Source organism: Aptenodytes forsteri, unplaced genomic scaffold (genome assembly GCF_000699145.1).
Source record: "Aptenodytes forsteri isolate BGI_AS27 unplaced genomic scaffold, ASM69914v1 Scaffold241, whole genome shotgun sequence".
Classification (NCBI taxonomy): Eukaryota; Metazoa; Chordata; class Aves; order Sphenisciformes; family Spheniscidae; genus Aptenodytes; species Aptenodytes forsteri.
In genome coordinates this window covers 7839100-7866233 of record NW_008795252.1, presented here as the reverse complement: position 1 = coordinate 7866233, position 27134 = coordinate 7839100, and the positions used below count along the sequence as shown (strand labels likewise).

The following is a 27134-nucleotide window of genomic DNA, read 5'->3' as shown; positions in this document are numbered from 1 at the left end:
TTTTTTTTTTTTTTTTTTTTTACTTATAACTATATAACTTGTAGCTGGTAGTCTACAAAGAGAGACGTTGTCAACATATGATAGGACACATCCCCCAAAATACTAGCACTTTGGAGCTAAAACAGGTAGCACAGGAAGTTGTTGTGGAAACCTGATGACAGTTTTGTTGTTTCAACATTTTGACTAGAATTTCAGCTACTAATGATAGAAGGATAAGAAAAAGAACACTGGTCTGGATTTTAAAGTTAATGGTGATAACATCTTGCAGCTGAAATTGCACCGTGGACTGAGCTGGTATTCTCTTCTTGTCCTACAGTGCTAAACCAAAGCAAACAAACAAAAAGATTTCTCATTTACATGGCGATAGGACCATCTGCTGCCCAAGTAATAACCCAAAATAAAACAGTCCTTCAGGCGCTGCGCTGGCCGGAGCAGCGCACGTGCAACGCGCACACTGACGTAATTCACCCACTGCGAGGAGAGAGGCTGCCTTATGTAAGGGCCTGCCGTTTTCTTTTTTTACTTTTTTCTTGCTGGCTATGCAGTTTTTCAGTGCTCCCAAAGGCTGTTTTATTTTTCAGACTATCTTTAACCAGAGACAGTCCTGCAAGAAAAGTACAAGTCTTTAAGGCTAACATTACAATCCAAGCAGAAGAGCTAGTCACACAAAGAGAAAGGATTTTCGAAGCTTCAACTCATTTTAAATGACACATTCATTTCTGCAGTTTTTCTGCTATAAGCAAATTAAGAACCTCATTCTGCATTCCACTGAACACCTCAAATCCCCTTGACAGTCAATGAACATCTGGAGTCCAAATGAATACAGAATTAATCCCCAAGGCTGGACAGCAAAACAGGTCAGGAACCATCCCTGCTACAAAAGTCACTGCGGAAATCTTGCAGCAGGTCAACTGAAACCAGGCTGCACTTCACTACTGGCTTTGTAACACAAGTTTTATTTTCAGACCAATTTCCCTTAACCAGCTCTTGCCCACAGTATAGCATTAGCATAGCTATAAGTGCAATGACCTAAACTATCCTGATAAAACCTACAGCAAGTAGGTCCACCCATACTCAGTAGCAGGGCATTCCTAGGACATTCTTCTAACCAGATTCTTAGCACCCTTCACTCTCCCAAGAGTCTTTGGAAGGAGTTGATGGTACTCAGCTCCTGGGGCTTTTAAGCCTTTCCTTTTCCTTCCATTGGGGGAAAAAAAAAAGTAGAAGAAAAAAAAGGGAAAAGAAAAAGGAAAGAAACAAAGTTAACACCACACACACGCTCTCCTACACACACACCCCACACACAGAGGAAAAAAAAAAGGAAAAAGGAACATTGTACACGGTGCCAATCTGGAATGAAATGGATTTTTGAACAGACAGTCATATTTGGCACTGTCAGCAAAAGCTTGTGAGTGGCCCTGTGTCTCTCCGAGCCTTAATGCCCTTTTTACATCGGTCATTTAAAAATGTCCCCCGGAAAGTTCAGCTGTGCTGCTTCTGACATTACTTTCATAATGCTGCTGAATGGACTCAATGGAGACATTCGCTTTCCCCCACCCCAGTTCCATAAAGCACTATACATTAAGGACGTGTTCCATTTGGCCTTCAAGTAGCATTTTTATGGTCCATGCAGATCCACGATTATTTTCCCTTTAAAAAGAATCAACAGAAAACAGAACTCTCTGTTGGAGAGCATGGAAATTAAAAACTATTGGATCTCCCAAACCGACTCCTACAATCCTCAGGCAGAAGAATGGATTAAAGGGTCCTCACATGGTTCTAGCTGCATTCTCAGTACACCACTTTTATGAAGAAACCAGAGCTGTAGAAATTCCTCCGGCATGGCGTGGAATCCAGTATCGGGCAAGACATTGTCATAGTAATGATGGCTAATAAACTTCCCGTGCAGGTCCACCGAGAATGGCCAGAAGCCATAAATTGTTACTTCTTCACACAGACCAAGGGCGGCACTGACTAGGAAAAGTCCTGTGGAAAGCCGTTTGGCATGGATACCTTTGCTCTTCCAGAACTTGCCAATGTCACGCAGGAAATTGGGGTTGGCAAAAAGGACTGCCTGCTTGGCACCGAAGTCCTCCAGGGTGTAATAGACACGTAGGGAGGGTCCTGTCCCCGTCTTCATCGAGAATGCTGGCATGTAGATGTAGCTGTGGTTATACACCTTCACGCTGTCCACAAACGCTTTTCGAGACCACAACAGATTCTGGAACCTGTAAAACAACAGAGAAAAACAAGTTGGTCACACATAGGTTCTCCCAGTCATTTCAAAACCCAGCTAAAAGCTGCTCTTCGTACACATATTTACAATTACCGGCACACCTTTCTCGACCCAGAGAAAGTCCAGACAAACTTCTGACTGTCTGACACTGCCTCTCTTCTAGAAACATAAACCTGAATAGACAGTTGAAAACTATCTGGTATCCTGCTAACTCCAGAAACCAAAAAGTTTCTGATTTCATCTTTTCAAAAAACCCTGAATGAACACTGACAGTTTTCCTGAAAATCAATCATTTTTAGTGACATTTTTCTTTTTGTCCAAAACCCAACTTATTTTTTCAGGCACAGGAATCTTTAAAAGAAATTTTAAAGTCCGTGTTGTTCTTATTTCTTAAAGGCATACTAAAAAAGAATCAAAGTTACATGCTGAACAAGCAACACCAAGAAATAATTAAATAAAAACTTTGGACTTATAAAACTTGTAAGACTTGGAAGAATTGTTTTTGTTATGCCTGTATAGTGATTTAGGTTGTGCTACCATGGTAGTTAATTCTCGTTCTGGAACTGAGAGAAATCTCAAAGAACATACTTTGTTACAAACAATAAGACAGAAATCAATGAATTGTTTTGGATAAGTGGCACCACAAAAATTTAGCAACAGGCACCAAACAATATTCAGAGTTGGTGTTTAAGATGGCACGATTTACACACTGAGTAGGTTTAAAAGCAGCTGGTATTTGTAGCACACAAGTTAAAGGAGAGACTAGATGGCAACTATGAGGAGGGCAAAGTATATGTACAGATTGTTTCTCTAATATGATAGTCTTCTCATCTCTTGATATAGAAACAACATCAGGTTACAATTTGTTGAATTGCCAATAGCTATTTGCTGATGTCTGTTTTATCCCTGATGTTAGACTTATATACTACTCCAAAACCAGCATCCTGTCAAGACCATAACCTTTCCTTGCCGTATGCTTCTGGATATGCCAAGAGGAATGAGACATCTGGCAGGAAATCCTAGGCCATTCACACACACCAAAACCTGGACTGATGTTTGACCTGTCCTGACGTCTGACACTAAACAAATCACATTTCAGTAAAATATTAAAGTATCCCAAATATATATCATTGGATGTAGCTGATACGGAGGTCAGCCAGAGCCACGGGTAAAATCCAATACCTAAACCACAAACTTGCTAAGTAACAGGAACACTTGCTGTCTTGGGGTGTTGACTGCATTGGAGGGTACCTTTGCATGAGAAAGTCACTATGATTTACTCTCGATAACCTGCTTTCTTTCCAGAGTCCACGTAATCTTCAGAGCATCACTAAGTCCTCCCCGCCTTTACCACGTGACACTATCTATAGACTTCAGCATGCAGGCAAAGTTTACTACATTAAAAGCCACTTCTGCACAAGCCTCACAGGCACTCCTTTCATTGCAGCTAGGTTGCTCTCCTGCATGTGATCCCTAATTTTTTCTCTGCTCCCAAGTGCCCGTCTTGCCCTTGTTGCTGCCTCCTCTCTCCCAGTTTCCTGCAGCTAAGACAAATGTGTCATGACTGATTTCATAGTCACACAGCAGAGGAGTCAGAACAAAAACTTGAGACAACAGCACTGGATTTTTTTTTTCCTTTCTCTGGTGTAGGCAGAGATAGGCATAAGAATACCTTTTTTAAAGCATTATGAAGAGAGTAATTTTGTGTATAGACCTCTTTGAAACAACAGCAAGAATCACACACACAGCAAGATACACAGGTTTAAGTAGGATGCCAGACGACCTCAAGAAGTGCCAGATAAAATTTCAGCTGAAGCAATTGCCAACAAAAAAAATACAGCTTCAACAGCATTGAAGTGTCTCATGAACATGTACCAGGTTTTCTGAAGTCTTTGTTTTGGCAGAAAACTTGAAATACTCCTAATAAGTTGAAAGGTTTTGTTGACATTTTCAACATGCAATATTTGGTCTCCTGATTTGCTACAAGTTTCTTTAAAAATTTCCTTCAAGCAGGATTAGAATAAAGCTGTTTTGAAGCAAACTCCCTGAAATCTGCCTGGGTCTTCATTACTGTTTTGCTCTGCAGATCTGCTCCTACTGCATGGTGCTATTTGCTAATGTAGACAAAGCCACTCTCTTCCAAGCAAGAAATCAATTCAACCTGAACATACAAAACAAAACAATAAAAATAATTTCATAACTTATTGCATTTGGCATTCTTTTCTGTAGAAATAGCCAAGACACAGCTGAATATAGAAGGCCAGCCGAGACCAAGGTGCCCTGGCAGAAATTCATTGTCTCACTGTACCTTCTCATATGGGCCCTCTCACTCCATCACTATCAGACCTTTAGCTAAGTGTTCCCCAAAACAGGCTTTACCATCCTCTCTTCCTAAGGAGCAGCAAGACAACCTGTCAGATTATCCTGTACAGGAGTTGGGTGCATCCTATCAAACTTGTTCCATTTCCACCAGGACACAGTCACTGAGGCTAAAAAAAAAATTCCCTAGCTTAATACTTTCAATATTCACCTAGGCCCTCAGAGCCTCAGTATCCAAACCCTGTTCTAATCACCCTAATTGCTTACAAAAGGTAGAATAAGACCAGCAGCAGGCTTTCAGACTATCCCCCTCCCCATAACTTGGGACATCCACTGGGAGGTGGGAGATGCAGGTTCAAACTCCCTTTCGCAGTAAGGGGAACTTGAGCACACAGCTTGATGCGATGGGGTCCCTGCACCTTGGCTGAGGGGAAGGCAGAAACACATCATCTGTCACTCCTGGAAGCTGGTTTCACCATGTCCACTTACAGCTGGTTAACAAATTTCACTTCAGGTGGCAAATAGAAGTGGTTATTCTGAAACTGCATTTTTTCAGCAAATTTACCATTCCCAGAAAAGCACTGCACAGCTCTAAGATGAATACATTAAAATTGCTCAGATACAGTCACAGAGGGCCAGGGACTGTCTCTGAATATTCATTTGCTGTCATTGCCACAATGCATTTACATTTCTTCTAGATGAATCTCCCCAAATGCCTTATAGTAACGAGAAGTGAACGGCACTGCCACGAGAGCAGTGCATGGGAGGGACTTCACGCAGAAGGGACAGCATTTGTCATGCTACTGCAAACTGTCCTTCAGGAACATCATCACCTCCTGGAAACCCGTGCCTCACTCAAATGACCTGGATCGTAGCGTCAGTAGGCATCACGCCCAGTTCAACAGATGGACATTACACAGGTAGCCAGGAGCCCATGTAGAAGCCTAACACGTGCTGATTACAGCTGGTCTGATGGCCTAACACAGCCAAAAAGCTGCTGCCCATCTTGCGCTCCGCATGAGGGGAGATATAGAAGCAAATGAAATTTTCTGTTCCCCATTTGTAAAAATAGAAGCCCTATCCAGCTTTCTGACATTTCACAGGCTGGTTAGAGGCTGCGAAATCTGGGGACAAACGCCGTGCATCAGCAAGTTTCTAGAAATGGTACTAGAAGCTCAGGTGTATCTTCCTTTAGCTCCCAATCCAGACAAGGAGTCCTGCAGGCAACCCCACTCTAGTGGTGGCTTTGCGGGTACCATACCGCATCCATCCCAGCAGACAGCAAGGAGGCTACTCCATGCCTGACAGAGAGACCAGGAGGGCTTTTCCTCTGCAGCTGACCAGCTCTGTAGCACACGTGTGAGCATGACAATATGGTTCCTTCCTGCTTGTCCTGGCATGGACGCCGTCAGCCTCATGCAGTCCTTGCATCCAGATGGGCAGAAACGCCTTCCCTCATGCTGATCCTTGCCCGGCCTTCTTTGAATGAGGAGCCTCTGGTTCCTAGTTAGAGGTCGCTTCTACCTGACATGCTTTGAACACTCGCTACTCTCAGCGGCACAGCCCAAAAGCTGTGCAGCTCGCGCCCACCCACAGGGCTTCAAAAGAAACCCATCAAATGATCCAGCCCCTCGTGCAAGAGTGCATCTCGGGTGACGTTATCTCCCCAGCTCAGCTCTGAGAAAGAAACAGCTGAATGGCTTTCAGGGTCATCCTCTGACCTTCTGCAGTTAAGCTCACACAAACGCATGGCAGGTTGCCAGCATTTAGATAAAACTGGAGCTGGAATCTCCCGAGCCCTGAGCAGCACCTGAAGACTATGAGAGTTGCTCAGTAATTTGCAGTAATGCGTCCCGGCAGCTTGATGACAGCCCAGAGAGGTGCCGATGACTGTGAATGCTGGTGAAAGCAGATCACAGCACATTCAGCCCAGGTGCTTTACTTCCACTGCACTCATTAATGGACAGCGAGCAAATAAAATCACGAGCAACACATTTTTTGCTGTCAGGTCCATATGACAGATCAACTTAAAGAGCACAACTTTCAACAGGCACGTGTAGGCACAGCTGCACAGATATCAGAGAAATAATTTCCTTGATACCAGCTGTAGAGTTCCCTCAAATGCTGTGCTCTACTCTTCCAGAGAGAACAATGCATCCAAGAGAAAACTGCCACAGTACATTGCCATGACAGTACAAAGACTTAAGAGCATTAAGTGTTTTGGGTTTTGGTTTTTTATCTGTTTTTAATGTTCTTATTGATGTTCTTTAGCAGATATTCGGGGATAGGACTGCTCTCTGGTACTAGGAGATGACTTCCAGTAACCACAAAGAATTTGCTGCAGTGACATTGAGCTAACCCGCTTGCAGATAATAATGGCAGCATTTTCTCGCATATTGGTTTCCTTTTGATCTCCCTGGAGAGTCACTATCTCATGCCTGTGATGATATCCCAGTCACTTACTGTGTTGGCATCTGCAAAGTCACAAGTTCAGCATTGTGGATTAATCACAAGTTGACTTATTGGAAAGAAAAAAAAAAAAGATTGAGTAATGAGGGAACAGCTCGTATGCCAAAGCAATAGTGTATTATTTTTAAATTAAGACAAATAGAGCTCAAGGGAACAGAGCAGAAGGCATATAAAGACTTATGTATTTGTCCCTATGGCAAAGGATAACCTTACAAAAATTATTTAGATAATTTGATGTCAGCATTAGCCAAGAATGATTTAGCAATTTGCTGCAGCTGTTGGAAAATGCTTACAGCTGGGGTCACAGCAAGTCAGCTTGCAACCACACATCTGAACCTCCACTGCAGTGACAGAGGAGTTTTACTGCACTCATTTCTCAGAGTGCTTTTATGCTTTCAAATCGTGATGCCCTCCTTAATGACCTGTGCTCTCATTCATATCATGCACTTCTTGATTATTTGCCCCTTCGGGGCTTGTGTAGCCAATCTTACTAAAACACAGACTGTGTTTGAATTAACAGCATACTAGTTTCCATGCGCTCATTCTCCACATAGGCACTTTTGGCATGTATTAGGTGCAAGGGAGACTATTCTACTTGTCCACACAGGGAGCCAGAAATAAGCACGTGAAGTGCTTGTTTTATCCTTTTTTGTTTTATCCCAACTTCCCCAACTACACAAGCCATTGTTTACTTAGCCTAAGGATAGCTACCTGACTTAAGATTCAATTATAATACCATTAAAGTCAATGGCAAAACCAACTCTGATCTAACTGGAAGTATGCTCGGAGCCTCAGGCAAAAAAAATGAGGCCTGCAATGCACTTCAGAGTGATTAGAAAAGGTATGAAGTAACATGAGCAATCATAAAGGCTGATTATTAAACCAATGAAATTACAGATGCCAAACATTCTCCATCAATCCAGGAGGCTTTTATTCCTGCGGTAGATCCCAGTGCTTTGTCTAATCTCATGTCAAACAGCTTCAGCACGAGGGATTCTCCCCTGTTCTCACTGCGGGCCCCTCCACAGGCACCACAGTCACCCAGTTGAGAGCTTGTAGCATGGCTGGGGTGATGCTATTCCCATCTTTTCCTTTCCCTTTTCTCTCCTCTCTTCCCACCTGACTGCCCTTTATGGACCCAAAGACAGCAAATCATAGAATAGTTTGGGTTGGAAGGGACTTTAAAGATCATCTAGTTCCGACCCCCCTGCCATGGTCAGGGACACCTTCCACTAGACCAGGTTGCTCAAAGCCTCATCCAACCTGGCCTTGAACACTTCCAGGGATGGGGCATCCACAACTTCTCCGGGCAACCTGTTCCAGTGCCTCACCACCCCCATAGTGAAGAATTTCTTCCTAATCTCTAACCTAAATCTACTCTCTTTCATTTTAAAGCCATTACCCCTTGTCCTATCACTACAGACCCTTGTAAAAAGTCCCTTGGCTTTCTGGGCTGCAAGCACACACTGCCGAGTCATGTTGAGCTTCTCATCAACCAACACTTCCAAGCCCTTCTCCTCAGGGCTGCTCTCAATCCATTCTCCACCCAGCCTGTATTTGTGCTTGGGATTGCCCCAACCCATGTGCAGGACCTTGCACTTGGCCTTATTGAACGTCATGAGGTTCACACGGGCCCACCTCTCAAGCCTGTCAAGGTCCCTCTAGAAGGCATCCCTTCCATCCAATGTGTCGACCACACCACACAGCTTGGTGTTGTCGGCAAACTTGCTGAGGGTGCACTCAATCCTACTGTCCATGTCGCCAACACAGATGTTAAACAGTGCCAGTCCCAATACTGACCCCTGAGGAACGCCACTCGTCACTGGACACCAAGCCGTTGACCACAACTCTTTGAGTGCAACCATCCAGCCAATTCCTTATCCACCAAGTGGTCTATCCATCAAATCCATGTCTCTCCAATTTAGAGACAAGGATGTTGTGCAGCACAGTGTCAAATGCTTTGCACAAGTCCAGGTAGATGATGTCAGTTGCTCTTCCCTTATCCGCTTCCACTCAGACTCTCAGCGGAGACGCTTGCTCCTCTCAGGGTATGACTGTCTCCAAAACTCACTTCAGCTTATCCCTTAGGCACAACCTGCAGCCTGCTGAGACCCCACACTGCCTCCTCTTTCTTATGGACGGAGGCTTCCAACCTCAAAGAACCGGTGCTTTCCTCTCAGCTCTGGTCCCAAAGATTAAAGACAAATAAATTAGCCTGATTCTCCTTTTTATACACCTTTTCAATGGCTTTTTCCAGGTCAGGGATTCTGGTCACTCCCACCATCAGCCCTAAAGACTCAAAAGCAAGGAAACACACTCTTTCCACAGTGACTGCAGACTACATCTTTCTCCACCAGCCTGTTTCTTAATGACCCACTGACCTTAGCACATGACCTTCAGAATAATTTGATACACTCAGAAAGTCCAGTTAGACATTGCGGAAGTAGGCTCTAATCCCCATGAAGAGACAGGCTCCCCTTCTGACTGAATTCAGTATTAATTAGGGGTTTTTTGAAACCTCCACCCATTACTGCTCTTACGCTGTCACCCTGGGAATACTATATGTAGTGCCAAGGGAAAGCTGACTCTCCATTTTTCAACAGAACACAGAGCTATCCTATACACCAAAGCAATGAAACATTAAAATCAGTGTTCACTGGTATTTTGGGACTGTGTGTGATCCTTATTCTGCCAACTCAAATTAGAATGTGCTTTTAATAGCTACTCTTTCCAAAACCGGCAGAGCTAAACATCAATCCTTCCTGTTACCTGACAGCTTGAATCTTAGCTTTCAAAAGATGAGCTGTTCATCTTAGTTTGACTCTTTGAAGATTGTGGCTGCTAAAGTCACACACAAGGGGAAATAATATAAAAGGACAGCCAGAACAGCATGGCTGTAAACTACTTGTATGGTCAAAATAAAATTGCTGCCTACTATTTCTCAATCTTCTGAATACTTCGCAGCTCTTACAGCTGAAAGTCTGGAGGATGAGAAAATATAGAACCAATGAAATCAGCTAGAAAAAAAAGTTACAGAACTAAGCCTGATACCTTTAGCACTTAATTTCACTGGACTGTATGCCAGAGTGAGCCTGTGAGAAGAAACGTAACCAGATCACACATTTTCTCAGGTTTTAATGGGAAAAAGAACTGCAACAAAGCCCAGATATAGTCTTCAGGAGATTTACTTTTGATTAACACGGGTTCCCTAAGACAGTCTGTTGTGTCTTTGGGACAGCAACCAAACAGGAACAGAACAGTGCAGTATCTCCTGCACGTCTAGGTCTTTTACCCAACTACTGTCCAGACACAGGTGTCTCTAGATCACCGCCCGCAATAGCACTGCAGCAAACACAAAGCTAATTAACGTTATGCTTTCCTGTCTGTTCATGCTGGCCTTACATGCTTTGTAACCCAAATATAAAACATACCAAATGATTACAGCCATGAAAGACCTATTCATAGCTGAGAACACTTTTGCTAAGTCTTTTGAGTTTTCTCTTTAACATCATGACATCCTTTGCATATTAATAATTTGCAACTGTCAGTGAAGGTGACATTCAGCTATATCCTCTCTTCAACCTCTTAGAGCTCTTTCCAGAGAACTGGATAGAGAGAGAAAACAGCAATGTTTGAATTGAATGTGTTTTCTTTTTAAAGATGCTCTGTGCTACAAAAAGCGTAGACTGAAGAGAAATTATTTAAAACAGTAGATGCTTCGACAGGCTTTATGGCAACAGCTGTAATTAGGATAGGCTCTTTTTTAAGCATATGAGCACCTTTTTTAAACTATACTACATGTATCACTGGTGATCTCTGAGATCATGCCACATGGCCTGCAGCTGGAGCGCAGATCCCTATTAAACAACACTGCCAACTAGAAGCTTGATAATAAAAAAACAGTTGTTCAGAGCCCATAGGAATATGTGGTGAATCTACAATATTTTAAATGGAGTAAAATCAATCCACACAACTCTAAAATATGCAAAAGAAGATCTCTGTATTTCCTCTATTAGCCACTCCCCTCTGGGCAACCTCACCTGTTTTGCATCCCTAGGGCAATGAGCATTGCAATTGAGCAATGAACTAGTGGCCACCTGAGCATAAGCAGAAGAGGTGATAAATTGCTCTGGAGCAGTTAGATTAGCAGAAGCTAAACATGAGGCTAAAAAGATAGAAAAGGAGAGAGAGAAACAGCAGTTTGACAGACAAGGAAGTCCCTTCCAGTCCTTGGCACAAAAGCTCATGCCATTAGTAAAATCCCTGGAAATGAGCCAGGAGAGTTCAAGCCAGTCCAAGGACTGCAGCTGCAGACCTTTAAGTCACTACCTTCAGTGAACTTGCAAAATGTCCCTTCTGAAGAAAAAGACTTTACTTTCATCTAATATCAATTTACAGCAATATTTCTCAGCAATTCTGGTGCTGTTCAATTATGCCTAGAAGCGTTAGTAGATGCTTCTCAAGGCTTCCAACAGTGTTTGAGATGTGTTGATTTGCTGCACACTAGATCTTTGAAAGAGCAACTCTGCAACTCACACGCGGACACCTAGGGAAGAGTAAGAACATGACCAGTATATTTTAAACTGCACATCCAAGTATTTTCAGCTCAGAAGATTTCCTGATACTGGTGTAGTTTGTCGATGCAGTAACCTCAGTGAATCTTACTTCCAAGTATTTGCCTAATCTCTTATTCTCCGCATCCTTCTAACCAATTATTTTACCAATACCTTCTCTCTTACGTCATGAAATCCTTGATCCCTTTTGACAAAAGTCTTTTAAAAATTCAAATAGACTTTATCTACCGGATATAGATTACACTTATCCACATGCATCTATTCAAAGAACTCCAAAAGTTTTACAATGTAAAATTTCCCTTGGACTCAACACTGCTGACTCTTCACAAGAGCACTTACATTTATCCAGGTGTTCACTAATATTACCTTATAATATAGTCTCTACCAATTCAGCTGGTAGACATGCCAGGCTTACAGATCTACTTGAACTATTTTTAAATACTGATCCCATTTTTAACACCTTCCAGTCTTCAAGTACCAATGCAGTTTTAAGCGAGGAAGTACACACTACTGTTCTTCAGCACTCATGGGTGAGTCCAGTCCTGCCAATACATTCACATTCATCCTGTATCTATACCATAAATTCTCTAATAATTATCTCAGTTTCAGCCTGCTGAGTCTCCCCGTGGGCACAGGGAATGTCCTCAGTTTCTTCCACAGTGAACACAGAAGCAAACAATTCATAGAGCCTCCCTGGGTCTTCTCTGAGCACTTCTTTTATACCTGGTCATCAATTGACCATACAGTGGGGGTGGGTGTTTTTTGCTTTTTTTTGGTTTTTGCTGTTGCTGGGAGGAGGACGTAGCATTAGGTTTTCATTCCTCTAGTCAGGTCTTTTTAGAAACTTTTTCTGCCTGCCACATAAATAAAATATTTAATCAGCCAGAGCTTATAATAAATTCCATTTCCTTTGGAAACAACTTCAACTTCTGGTAGGATATTTCTCTGTTTCCATTAATCTCCCTTTTCTTTGCCCTTTAGTGATGTCAACTTCCTTTTACCTTTTCTTAAGTCTTGATAGATGCTCCTAGCACTGTGCTTCCAGTATGGTACCCTTAGGAGAGTCCACTATTTTGAGTAGATCATCCAGATATATTTTTCAAGATGTATGATGTTTAATACTGAGAATGCCACAAACTTCTCTTCAACGCAATTAAACTGCAAAGGTTTCTCCTCAACTGTTAGTACAGCCCTGTAATCAATTTAAAATGCTATAGCTAGAACACACTTGACCCAAAAAAAAAAAAAAAGTACGGATAGCTGAAACATGCTGGAGCTTTTGCTGATCTCTTCAACTGTTTTGATACCTGTGAAAGTGCTAGAGTTCCTTCACCTTTTTTCCCCTCATTAACTTCATTCAAAGGAGATACAGTGTAAACGAAGTAAAAAAACCTTTTTTTTTTTCTTTTTAAGGTAGCAGGAAATAAATGCTATTTGCTAGGACAAAGTAATACTTTTGAAAGGCAGTGCATGTCACTGAGTACTTTACAGCCCTCTATGCGCTGGTTAATGAAAGCGCAGCAAAACATTCAATTCCATAGTTAGCTCTTAGTTTCCAAATGCCAGAGAAGGGTCAGTGGCATTGATACTATGTTATATAGGAGCAGCTTTGTAACTGTATTTGGCATTCTTCCCGTGTCACACATCTAGAGGTGCTATGCCTCTTGTTTTATATAATACACCATAACTCAGATGTGGTCCCACCTTCTCCCATTCCGAAATACCAGGCAAGAAAACCTTTCTCTCTTTTGCTCCCTATCTCAGGTAACAGTCAATAACAATGAATTGTCAGAACTGGATGGAGCTTGACTCCAGGAGACAACATTGGCAGGATATTCACCTGGGCAATACAATCTCAGATATCAGCAATGAGTGAAGAAGGGTCTTTCAATCCCTCTCGTTAACGGTAATTTTACTGGACGTACAATACTCGTATGCATGTTCAGAGAGGAAGACAAGAAGAGGGTTACTGTCTAAACTGGTGGTGGAGTCAGCCAGCCTTCAGGCCCTCCCTGTTTAAGTCACACAAACTGGAACAATATCAGCAGGTGACGCTGACAGCACCAGCCCAGCATGCCCCCTTTGCTGGTGGTTAGGACTGCCTCCTACTAGATGAGACATAGAGGTTTAAGTCCCCTCACACAGAAAAGGGAACTGAACTCGGGCCTACCGCTGCTTCAGTGACTGAGGTGACTACTCGCCTCTCATAAAATATGGCATCTGCCTTGGCCGGTTTTCTGAACCGAGCTCTATGTTGTTCAGGTGAAACTGCTCAGCCTGGTTTTGTAAATAGCTTGGGACAACTTAAACTATATTACCTGGAAGTTTTAGTCAGCCAAAAAAATACATCCAGCCCTAGCTTCATTTCTTTTCATTTGACTCAGGTCTCTGCACCAGTTCCCTTCATGAAGGTGCCAAAACATTACTGCAACAGGAGTTAGACTGAGGTGACCCACTGATACCACATGGGTTGTGGAGGAGATGGTAAGCACCTTACCAACAAGTGCTGTATGTGAAACTATGGTCAAACTATAAACTCCTGGGTTTGTACTCCTTTGAGCTACCTTTTCTCTCCAAAACCCAAAGAACATCAGCTTTTACAGATGTTCACATTCAAACAATTAGGGAAAGCAAGTTGCCATCTCCTACAGAATCAAGAAGATTTCTTTCAGATTCAGGCAGCACAAAAAATAAGCTCCTTTTCTTTAATGCTCAGAGTAATTAATACTGAATTACAGTAGAAATTCTATCAAAGGACTTCTGACAATCACATTAATACTAAGTAACTTCCACATGCTTTATGCGATTACAATAAAAACCAAAGACGTGAACACAGATTAAGCTGTTATTTTAAAGTATTACTGAATAAACAAACAGGAACAAAAGCTACCATTAGTGGCTTGTCTCCCTGAAGCAGCAGTAACACTTCACCTGAAAAAACTTTAGATTTGGACCTAACAACCAGGCTAAAGGGTATTCTGGAGTGAGGAGGAAGGTGTGGTCTGGGGTCTACAGCACAACTCAGAAACAGGAAAACAGAATACCTTAAGGGCATCCATTTGATAAGGCCAAGGTATTTTTCAGATAAGGCCAAATTGTAGGTTTGAAAGTAGCTGTAAATGTCAAGTCTGTCAGCAGCTCTGAAGAACCTGAGGTTGGACATGAATCACACGGAACAAACAACAGCCACGGCCATAAACTCCCCCTTGAGGAAGTGGTTACACTCCCAGAAGGTTTCCAAATGCTGGGATGATCATTCAGTGATCAGTTGCTTTGGCTGATAGACCTTTGTGTCCCTAGCAGCTCAGTACGCATATTCCCAAAGCAGCTAATCAAACAGTACAAGTGGTGAAATTCAGCCTCTTGTTTTACAGACGGGCCAGAATAGTTTGTACAGTGATGTGTCACACTTGGGAGCTATTGCTGAGGTTTTTATCCAGAGGCTTTATCCAGATTATGATTTGGAAAACAAATACACTTTTTAACAAGCAACATATTTTTATCTGAGTTTGCCTCAAGGCCAAAATTTCCCTTCCCTAATCTGCTACTCTAGTAAGCCACAGTGCACAGTGTTGCTTTGCTTTACCAGGCTAGAGTCAGGAACCTTACGTGCTCCAGCAAATCTAGCACTTTGCTTGTAATACCAAGTCGTCTTCAGACTGGTCCTGCTTGTTATAAAAATTAGACCATTTCTTCTACCTCCCCCCACATCTGCATTTTTTATGTTAAAAAGAACAACCTAAGGAATGTCGCATTTTAAAAGATTCCTCTATTTTGAATATACCTTGAAATGGAGTAGAAATATGATCATTAAGGTCCTGTCTTGATGCTTTAAATTGACACAGTTCCCCTGATATCAATGGATTTACACTAACTTTCATCAAATGATATCATATGCCAGATACTTAAAGTTTCAGAAACCACCAGTACACTGCATTATTCAAGAAGCATACTACGAACATACAACTAAAGACAATGATATTATCTAGATGCACAAGGCTATGGAGATGATTCATTCAGCATAATCATTTGCATTCCTGAACCTTGGATGTTTAATGTACCAGGAGAAATGAGGGATGGCAGCAACTGTGCTGGAGCATGAAGTGAGAAAAAAAACCTAAGACAGCACACTTTACCAATGCTCTGGCAGAAAAGTCCCGTGTGTTCTGTTCCAGCAGCCGTACCCAGTTCCATTTCCAGCTTAATGGACCTAGGAGCATGGAGTCAAAAGCATAAACAATTTGCACGAGGCCATACTAATGTGCCTAATGAATTTCCTTTCAGAAAGCCAGTCGGCAAAAATAATTCAGCCAATACATGCCAGCTAGTTCTCTGGTTTATTTTTCTCAACGCCATTCTCTGCAGTCCCAAGTGCTGGAGTACTAGGTACGCACAGGGCAGATGCATGACCTAGTTCAGCTACAGTATACCAACCACCAGGTCTCTTGGGATAGCCCAGCAGTGGTATCTTTTTCAGCACAATCTAACTTCAATTGTTCGTGAACAACTCATTTGTATGTAGCAACATGTACAAATTTCCCCAACAGACAGGGGAACAAAGGCGCAGGTACAAAGGACTGGAGGGATCACCTGGGTTTACAGTGGCTGGGTCAGGGACACGCTGCAGACGTTCTGGCAGAGCTGAGATGCCAGAAGGGAACCCAAGGAGGAATGGAGAAGAGGCAGAGCAAAGAGCTTGTTGGAAATCCTGCAGTGTCAGTGTTGTAAGAGATGCTGATTTCAGAAGGCTCTTTAGGAGCTTCCAGCAGCCCTGAAATGCTTCCTAATGTCCTGTAACTAGCATAAAACCTGTAATAAAGAATTAAATGCTACAACGGTCAGATGTTCAAAAAAAAGCAGAAGAAATCAGGGACATCACCAGTGTCCTCTTGCCTCTAAACTATGATGATATTTGCTACAAAAAAAGCTCACAGATGATCTTAAAAAGCCATCTGTGGCTTGTACTGCAAAATCTATGAGCAGAACCACAGTTCACACTAGTGACATGGGAAAAAAACTTCTTGCTCAGCCCAGATGCAGAGATTAGTTTTCTCCCAACACTTTCTTTAAACTATTTCTCCTTTCCAGCTCAAGATGCCCAAGCTGCAGCTCTCAAACTCCACCCAATACGGTTCCAAACTCAGTGGTCTCAGTTTGCAAGACTAGATGGTTCAGACCTGCACAAATTGAGACATACGAAGTCAAATGTACAGGCAACTGAGTGCAGCCATACCATCTTTGCTGTCTAAGCCTCGTTCTAAAAGTTCTCCTACCTGAGAGAACACCAAGAACTTGTGCAAGTATCTGTTTTCAGGACAACAGTTTTGTACAGCCATACCTTATAACTGCTGGGGACACAGTGCTGTAACAGAGCTGAGAAATTTATTGTCCCTGTTAAATTAAAAAGGACCTCAAAGCCAGCAGAAGTACTGGATTCCTGATTGCTCACATAGCTTAATGATGTTAGCTCACCCTTTGGCTCTGGTCCAGGTGCTCCAGCTAGTTCTCTCCAAGACAAATACACTACATGGACTCAATCAGTGTCCTCGTAAGCCAGTCTGTGCTGCTCAGCGTTGGAGCCATGGATTGGTCCCTAGCCCTCTCTATTTACCGGTGCAGCTATGTCTCCACGCACATCAGGTAAGGGAAGTGCACCAGTGCCTTGAAAGAGAGATGAGGAACAAGCTGCATTTTGCCATTGTCACAAGCTGTCTCTGGGACTACAACTGGGAGCCTAGGGCAGCACAGGGAGGCAGCCAGCAGACTTGCCTTTAGGCTGTGTAGCTTTACTAGCCAGGAACAACCACCGTGGGTCTTAGTGATGTCTGTACAAGTCAGTCTGGGATCTTATAAGGGAATTAAAAGCAAAGCCCTGAACACTTTGCTGCTGCAAGTCCCCACACCGGTAAAAGGTTCGTGATCACGCATGGGTACAGCACACACATGGGCTTACTGAGCTGAGCTCGCCAAGGGCAGTGCTTTGCTTTCCTGCCAGGTTCACATCTGAAACTGGGAGCAAACTTCATGCTCCAGATACTGCCTGAAGGAAAAAAAAACAGGGCAAGGCCACCAAAGGCTGGGGAAGGGCAGAGCACTGGTCTCGCTCAGGCTGTACCAAGCTGTTATCTCCGGGAGGAAGGACCCTAGGAAGGACAGTAAGTGCATGCCTCCCTTTGAAGGATCACAGTAATGTATTCCCCACTCTAGCAGGAGGGGACAGAGTATTGTGTAATACCCTTTACAGCACAATCTGTGCACTGTCAACAGTTTTTTTACTTTATTTTTACATTTATGCTGAGTATGGGGCTATATGCTTTCACATGCTTTCAACTTCCATATGCGTACAACCTCGCACTTAAAATATCCTGCTTGTCATCTTCTCAAATTTCATTTCCTTTGGTAAAGTTCCTGCAAGATTCAAGTAGCCACCTTCTGATTTGCTGCCCTGAATCACGAAAAAAACCCTCAACTTTCTTCCACGACAACATTCTGAAACTTCACAGCATGATATATTTTCTGATATAAATGTGATAGATTAGCAGCCCATACCCTCTACATGGAAACCTCATTAAAAAAAAAAAAAATCTTTGTTGTGTTTGAAAACCAATGACAATAAAGAATAAAATTCTAGGATCACAATACTCAAACTCACAAACTCACTATCTAAAAAGTTATGTTACCAGTTTTGTACTTCTAAATATACAGAAATATTTTTAATAAAGCTCCTGGATAACTTAAAAAAATCATTTGTATTAGAAAGCTCCCTATTTACATTTCTCTAACATCAGCCTTGAGCATTCACAGCTAAACCATAACTTACCATGAAATCTAGTACATAAGAATAGCTTATTACAGCCGTAATGGAAAAAGTTACTTTCTCATTTTCCTTCCACAAATCCTGATATTTCAGTGGCATAAAACTTTTAAGCATCTGCATTGCTATTTGTGTGTTTGATGGATGATTATTGGCTGTCGTTAGTGAAGTACATATTAGCTAAGAAATCAATTAAAGCTGAAGAGAAAATTTTGCTAAGGGTTTTTCAGCTAGTACACTAGGAAAATTCTCCCTGTGACCCGCATGCCAGGAATTGGCTACATAGGTAAATAAAAACTGTTCAATGTATTTTTCCATCTCTCTCTAGTCTCAGAGTCACTTGAAACTACTATTATTTTTTCATTGCTACTGAAATAAAATGCGTAGATTTAAATTCTAGTTTTATTTCATTCTGGGAAAATTTTTTCTTCCATGAGAACCGCATTATTCTCTGCCCTGTTAAATTGCACTACACATACTGACAGCTTGAGTTTTTCCATCCTGCTTTATCTTTCAGAAGTACCATTTGGTTCTCTCTCAGCACAATGACAGCTTTTGGCAGGTTCCCGTTTCCTCTTCCAACAAACCAGCTATTGTGGAAAAACGATGAAACTGAGATGAAAAATTCCAGTGGATCAGCTTTAACCTACCAGAGTGCTCCATGTCTCTTGAAAATCACTGTGCTTTCATTATTTACTCTTTCAAATCAGAAGTTAAAAAAGAATCACTGCTAGAGAAAAAAGAAAGAGAGGAGGCAGGGAGTAGAAATTAAATATTAGGGTAGCACATCTCTCATTTAACTAATTGAGTAGATTCTTGCCTGTAATGCATTCCAGACCGGATGGCAAAAACCTGCCATGAAAAACTGATTAAAACAAAGTTCCTCAAAAAGAGAGTGACTGAACTTAGTATGAAAGCAGTTTGTGCCATTTGCTATGTTATCCAAATGAAAAAGACAGAACTACTTTCAATCATTCAGCTTTTCCCCAAAAGCTACATATGATAGAGAAACTCAGTCTTTAAGTTTGAATGTGTCTAACTTAGCTGGGGAGATTAATGTGGGGAGGAACACTATTCCTTTACTTTTACAGACCAGCGCATTCACTGGTATAAACTGTAAAGACAAAAATCAGATGGATTTAGCTAACAAGAAATCCACTGTGGATTTATTGGCTTTTACCAAAAAAAGCATGAACAGAAATCATAATTCATTATTTTTGTAAGTATAACTACTCTCTTTAAGAAAAAAAAATGTAACTTTTTACTGCTTTTTCTTTCTGTTATTTTTAAGAAGCCAAGAAAGACAGGGAGTAGGCTGAGTCTTCTTATGTCTTACACATCATCAGCGCAGATTCTTAGTAAGGATTGTGCCTACCTCCTATTTGGCTGTTTCTGGGCAATGGATATGAGCTCAGCTGAAATCTATTATACTTCTTGCAGAGTACCAGAAGAGGATAAAAACAAGATTGCCAACATTTTTAAATCACTTGCCATGTGCTGGAGATTGCAGGATGCTTTCCTCAAAGGATTTTTCAATTTCCTACCGTGCTGAAGCAGTGAAAGAATCTAATGGGTGAAGACAGGAGACACAATCTAAAAGACAGGATTAAGCACCTATGAATGCCACTTGCTCTTAGTGCTAAATCTGCATGGGTTCATCAAGGCAGAGAAAAAAATGAGGATCCTGGAGGCTAGCTTGAGTGGCAAATACAAAAGAAACAATTCATCATGAACTTTGTGTTTAGAGGTACAAAAAGGTATTTTCGTTCTTGGCAGGAAGCACAGATTTCCGGCACATACTTCCGCGAACATTCTTTCCCCTCATGTCAGTCTTTAGGATATTCCTGCCTAGACCTTTGGTTATCTTAGCCAGCGTAAAATCTAATTTCCTCTTTCTACTTCCATCTACTATTTTCAGCTGCTACCTCTTTTTTTCTGGTGTTATTGGAACAATTGCACAAATCTTTCTACCCTGCCTGTCCTCCTCTCTCCCTTAACATACATCCATCTGGTTCTTATATACTCCTTCATTATATACTTCAACAACAAATTTTATAAAAGCTTTTTCTTCTTTAAAGAAGAAAAGATACGACAGAGTTTTATTTCTTTTCAAAATTGCTTTTTAGTTCCTAGACAAATCGGGGGGGAAAATAGGAAATGTAAGGGTATGTGGAAGGAGACTGTCTGCTTCTTTAAGGCTATCTGGTCAAGGACCTGTTAAATAAATAAAAAATAACAATTTTTAAAAAGAATTTTTAAAAAAATGGGATAGTAAGAAAAGGAGAAATCCATAAACAAGAACATACAGGGACACAAACCTGACCGACAAATGATAAGGGAGGCAGAGAGGAGAACCAAACCTGGTCAGTCAGACTAATTGATGAGGGTATGAGGGAGCATGAGAACTTGCAACTGGGAAAGCAGCAGCCACGTCCCTTCAGCCCAGGCAGAGACCCTGGGACCCCTGGGCCCCAGGGCACTGGGCTGGGCTCCAGCAGCCAAGGCAGGAGGGTCCTGGCCAGGGCTGCGGGAAGAGGCAGACGCTCCTAACACCCCTTAACAGGAAAAATATTGTTCTTGCCTTGTTTACTCAAGCCAATAGAAAATGCTCTGTTCTCATTTGTTACCCTGCATGTGATGCTTATCTACAGATGCATCTTCAATACGTCCCAGAGAGGGATCTTATCACATTCTGCAATATAAAACTGTTTCCTGACCCAAGATCTCCTGACTGCCATCCTTTTTTGTGTTTATACTTGGACCTTTCTTTATGTTTGCTTCCGGACTTTTGGTTATTCTCGTTGCAGACCATTTAGAAAATGCCAAAATGAACTAATTTTTTATTGAATAAACTACTACTGTCTGGAGAAGAACTTGTAAACCATTTTTGCACCTTTCAAAATGTAGTAAATTGTATTTTTCAATGAATAAATTATTCTTCTGGAAAATGTACCCCAGAGCTATCCAGAAGTCGCAGCCCCACCACCAAGGCATAGGAGCTGTTTGTAATAAAAGAAGTAAGTTATGGATCCCAAACCTACTTCCTATACTGTGAAGGGCAATAATAACCCAGGTTCTGGAAATCCTTTCAAGACAGCTACATTAAAAATTATGCTCATGATATATTAATGCTTTATAACCACAAGCATCAGAAAGACATAGATTCCCTGATGAATGATGAACACAGCTTCAGAGCTCAGATCAAAAATCAAACCTTCATCTTTTGTACTTGCCCACCCACCCTCTCCAAATCACAAACATTATGTTGAAAGAAAACACAAAGAAAAAAAAAAATGTGGCTTAAACTCCAAGGACACTGGGCATGGAGAGGCCCAGAAGAGCACTGGACTAAGAAAATCAGAGCAAGAAGGAGCCAAGATCAGTCAGTGATTAGGACACAGCTGTCCTACTCCACGCACAGACACACCAGGAGGAAAGCACGCTCCGAAACAAAACACTGCTGCCCTAAATAACAGATGCTGTGATAGCCAGGGACAAGCCGCTCAGCATGCACATGGTAGCTGTTAATGAAGAAGGGTAATGAGGAGGAAGGCCAGCAAGACATGCTCAGATACTTGAGAGGTAACAGGCTTCCTCGCAGACTCTTGCAGTTCTCTGTGAACCACAGGCAGAAACTGCGTGCAAACTTAAAACATCTTTAAAAGTGGATTTTGCGAGATTAAGGCTGTCACTGGTGCAAGTCATATGTGCATTTCTGATGAACAGGGTATAAAACAGGGAATGTTAGTGAGCAAGCAGTCCTCGTAACTCTTGAATTTCTGATTCCAGATGCAAGCTCACCCGTGCTGGCTGTATGGCGGGGAGCAGTCCTCCTAAGCATGTTGTATCTTCAGTGTGACTGAGCGAAAAAGCACCGCATAAAACCCATGCCTTATCAGCTCAGTGGGAGACAGAGAAAGCTATAATGAGACCAAGGGAAAACGGCCAGAAGCAGACATTAAAATGTATGTAGAAACAAACAGCTCAGAGATGGTGAAACACGGAAAACCCTGACATGCTCTAGAAAGAGATGCCATCGAAGAAAAGAGACAACAACTTCTTTCAAACAAAAGGGTCTGATCCCACTCCCAGAGAGCCCAAAAAGAAATTCCTGTTGCCTTCAGCATACAGGAACACACCGCATCAATCAAATGAGGTAAGAATTGTCTGGAAAGTACAGCTGTCATCACTTGACGAAAGTGGACTTATTATCCAGCTGCATCATTGTCACACCAAGAAATTCACTGGGATGAAGTTATCTAAACCTAACAAAGATTAATTCAATATCACCCTGATATATATCCCAGGCGAATGTACTTTTGAAATGATACATATCAGCTTAGCTTGAGAGATTGCATTTATCCTTGTAAATTTAGGAGATGATGGATCGGTATATTATGCACCAGCAGTGCACCCTGAACATGTTACGACAAGTAATCTGCTTGCCAGCAAGGAATAATGCCTCATCCAATGCCAGGATCTTACACTGAACGCACTGGTTAGACAACAGAATTATTGAAAACAACAAAGAGTCTGCCAGTACAAACACTGACCACATCCAAATCCCCCTGCTGTGCCTAAAGTGCTGAGGCTGCACCTCCTGTTGAAAGATGTTATGCATTTGACGTAGTTACACCGCCCTGATTCGGGAACAGGGAAGTGTGCTGTGGGACGGGAACAAAGGACCAAACACTCGCTGCCTGAGCAACGCTGCTGATGTCATGTCTGACTTCAGTGAAGTCGCTCCAGGATTTTTCTCAATTAGGGCACAATTAGCCAGCAGCAGCATTTTGAAACATGCACGTTTGCCAGGGGAAGGAACAAAGGAAGAGAAGAGGAATCTCTGGGACCTTCTCCAAGCCTTTTGGAGTCAACAACGGTCCGTCAGCTTCACTAGACCCTGCGCAAGAAGTGAGCCACAACCCCTGAAGGATGGCCGCTTAAAAAACCTCCTTCACCTTTAACTACTTAGACACATAAATAAATATATTAAGGACGTGTGGAGATGCCTATCACACAGAAAGCGACAGGAATGACGAAAACAAACAATTTCACCCCAAGCGCAGTGAAAACACTGCAGCTGCAATCAGGAATAAAAACAAAGCCCCATCAGCACAGCCTGAAAGCCTGCTTGTACAGCACAAGCGCAGGTGGTCAAAGATCAGGTATAATAGCGTCATACTGTTTTTTAACTCCCCAAGGCAATGTCTTGCCCAGCAGATGGCCCATCCTCTTGCTTTTTCATTGTTAACACGTCACTCGATCTGTTTAACACACTGTCCTCACTCTGCAAAAAAAAAAAAAAAAGCATTGTGCAAAATTATCTCTACCTTCGAGCACTTTGAGCATGTTATGAAATGAGGAAGCTGTGTGGGCTAACACCAGCTAGCAGATGCAGACTATTTAAATGGCTAATCATGCCTCTGTTGCAAAGCTGGGGTTGTAATATAATGAGACAAGCCAAAGGCAGAGACGAAAAAGATGCAAAGGTTACATAAACCACCTAGGAACAGGCTGAGGTCAGAGCCAAAGAAAAGATGCTTTGAGAGATGCAGCATAAAAGCAGAGTGAGCAAATTTCCAATAAAACATCAAAAAGCAATGACATGGAAATAAATTTTTAAAACTAGCAATGTGCAAACCACAAGGGAGTCACAGGTTGAATTCAGTTTGTGAGAGGGTGAGACAAAGGTGACCTAAAATGACACAGGTTTGTATGTAAGCATAAACACCTTTCAAAAATCTCTCCATTGCCTTCCACGGGCTATGGTTCGTGCCCAAAGGCTCCAAACGCGATAGGGTTTCTCTGAACCTTTTCACGCTTTGCTAACATCTGCTAGCAAAATCTTTTCTCTCTCTTCTAATGCCGATAAACATTAATCTAGACCCTGGAGGCCACCACTGTCCCTACAAACTACATGCTGGCCCAACACTGAACAGCTAGCTCCATCATCCAGCCGCCTCCTAGGGGCCACCACTGTCCCTACAAACTACATGCTGGCCCAACACTGAACAGCTAGTCCATCATCCCAGCCGCCTCCTATTTCATTAAGCAGAATCAGGGGGCCAGTCAGCCAGTCAGCCGATAGCTTAATTAAGAAAAGGATGTGCTGGTGCCTATAATTCTATAAACATTGTTTATGACGAACTACGACATTTCCCCCCCCCCCCCCCCCTCTTTTTTTTTTTTTTTTTTTTAGTTTTATCATTATTATCACGCTCAATAAGTGGTGTCTGAAATGGTAGGTATAGTATGTCCCCAACACAGGCTCTGCAATGAAAAGGTTACAGTTCAGGAAGAGAAACAAAGCAGACTTACAGACACTGTCGAGACACCAAATAATATAGAAGAAACATACCTCATACAGCTATAACTAAAGCCTCACAGAATATGAAGCACATCAGGTATTTTTATACTCTTTTACTGACCCAGGAAAAACAAAAGCCAAAGCAGTGGCTACACAAAGGAATGAAACCCTCCAAAACATTGCAACTAGAGAGACAGGTGGAAAAAAATGATTTTTAGGAGATTTTGCAAAGAGCTCTTCATACCAGAGGTTCTCCAACAGCTCAAGTGTGTAGCACGACAGTTTTACCCCAGCTGTGGATCTGCTGGTTGTGCATGCACGTCTTTGTGTATGTGCCATGATAACGTGGCTTAATGATTACAAATGGGGACCTGGCCCAGCTTGTGTTGTTACGCATTCTCTACTCCCATTAATCTCCTTGAGATTTTTGGGGGGACAGCAGGGAAGAGAAAAGACAGACGAGGAGGAAGGAAATACGGCACGTTATAGGATGTGTTCGGCTACTCAGAGGAGGGGCCCATACAGCCACAAGGAAGAGAAGCCAAGAGAAATTCACACAGGGAACAAACCCTCTGAAGGAAAGGCAGTGTATTTTAAACACTGCACAATATGTGGAAAAGGAAAAGGGTAACCAGGCAAATTCCTCCAGGAAGCTGCTTGAAAATAGAAGGAGGTAACGAGTGATTGACAGGTCATCACCAAAGACAAGGCAAGTGGAATGGCAAACCAAAGGAGAAGCAGAGCTGACAAGCTCGTTGCATTGTTTTTAAATACTGATTCAAAGGGCAGGAACAAGGAAGGAAAAGAAAAAAAAAAAATCAGACTGCATCCAACTGCTTCTGATGTGAAATGAATGGGACACACCCGCAATTTTTCATTCATTTTGTCACCCAAGGAGAGCTGCTGTTCAGTGGAACCTGGTGGTTCCTGATGGCCATGGGAGCCACTCCTGAGGATCCTGGAAGACCCTTTGCCACGTCTGTCAGAGGAGTCACAGCTCCAAGTGCAGAGAGTAGTCTGCCTGACCTGCGTCTCTCATGCCGGAGGGGAAACCAAGCAAACCAAAAACCAGAGAGAGAGAGAGAGAGAGAGAGAATCTGCCTCCTGGTCAGTACTGCAGAGCATTTCTGAACACAGTTTTAACTGCACAGTAACAATTAATCACCCCTTTGATCTACCCACTATTTCTCTATGACACAAAACCTCTCAATACCTTCATCATGATTGACTGTGAGGGCCCTTCCTCCTCAAAGGCCAGGCAGGCCACGGACATCCTCTACCATTAGGCTGATGAGGAGACATCTTTACAAATTATTTTGTAGCTAGGCTGATGGGGAGAGACTGATTTTTGGCGGTTTGTTAGAGGTTTCAGGTTTTGATGAGCAAATGGCAGTGAATCTGCTGGGGCTGCTCCCAGTTCCTGTTTCAAACCTACGAACAACTTCCTCCAGCGTTTCAGGTTAACCAGCGGGCTCATACCACACACAGTGCCGAAACTCACACCTGCATCCATTTTCAAACAAGTGATGGGCTCGTGGAGGTTTAAGACTCTGGAATAACCATTTTCGACAGCTGCAGAGGAGAGCTCTGGGGAAGAAAAAGCCAACCTAACCGTTACCTCAAATGCCTAATTCTGCAGGACTTGAATTTATAAATACATAAATAAATACTATGATTTTATTTCTCACATTTCATCCAGTTGGAAATGGGAGTTGCAATCATGACAGCAAAAGCATTTATTTTGCTTATGGGAACACTAGCAAAGTAATAATTAAACTGAGACAGTTCAATAACACGCTCCCTACCCCACAAACCTTTCTGGAGGACCCTCATCAATTGACTTATAGCACAAGGTAAAATCTCATAATGTTTCCTGATAAATTATTTTGTAGCAAGTACCTACACTGCACAATATTTCTCGCTGCCTCCCTCCCTCTTTCTCTCCTGTATCTGCCTTTCCTCCTCGCCTCCCAACAGCATCTCGTGAACTCTCAGATGCCACCATGAGCCTGTTTCCCAGTGCTTCCTCTTTCTATCCCCGTTCTTCATTTATCTTTTGACATCCTCCACAGTACAGTGATATACAGGTGGCTCTTGCCACAAAAATAATACACAGCAACATACACAGCGTTTGCATAAACTGATTGCATTGACTGCCTTGAAACGAGGCCTCCAAGAACAACAAGGAACTGCCTTATTAGCTGTGGACCCAAGGGTATTTTTGCCTTTGCTTCCCAGGAAGCGATGTCCAACAGGAACCAAACTCTAATGTTGTAATTGAGTCAAAGATCAGTGAGGAAATAAGCTTTAATCATCTTTAGGATTTCAAATAACAGCTTTCACTCTCAGATCTCTTGAGCACACGTTTATAGAACTTCTTTGATTTAATTTGTACTGAGATAAAGGAAAAGTGAG

General features: G+C 42.3%; 1 protein-coding gene across 1 annotated transcript in view; it reads right to left on the bottom strand.

The window, feature by feature from the left end:
• Positions 1 to 1485: 1485 nt before the first annotated feature.
• ST8SIA1 (ST8 alpha-N-acetyl-neuraminide alpha-2,8-sialyltransferase 1) overlaps positions 1486 to 27134 on the bottom strand; it is a 100406-nt gene continuing 74757 nt past the window's right edge. Inside the window, exon 5 of the mRNA XM_009279074.2 lies at positions 1486 to 2228. Within this exon, the coding sequence (XP_009277349.1) occupies positions 1742 to 2228 (487 nt within the window). The 3' untranslated portion in view covers positions 1486 to 1741. The remainder of the gene's footprint in view (positions 2229 to 27134) is intronic.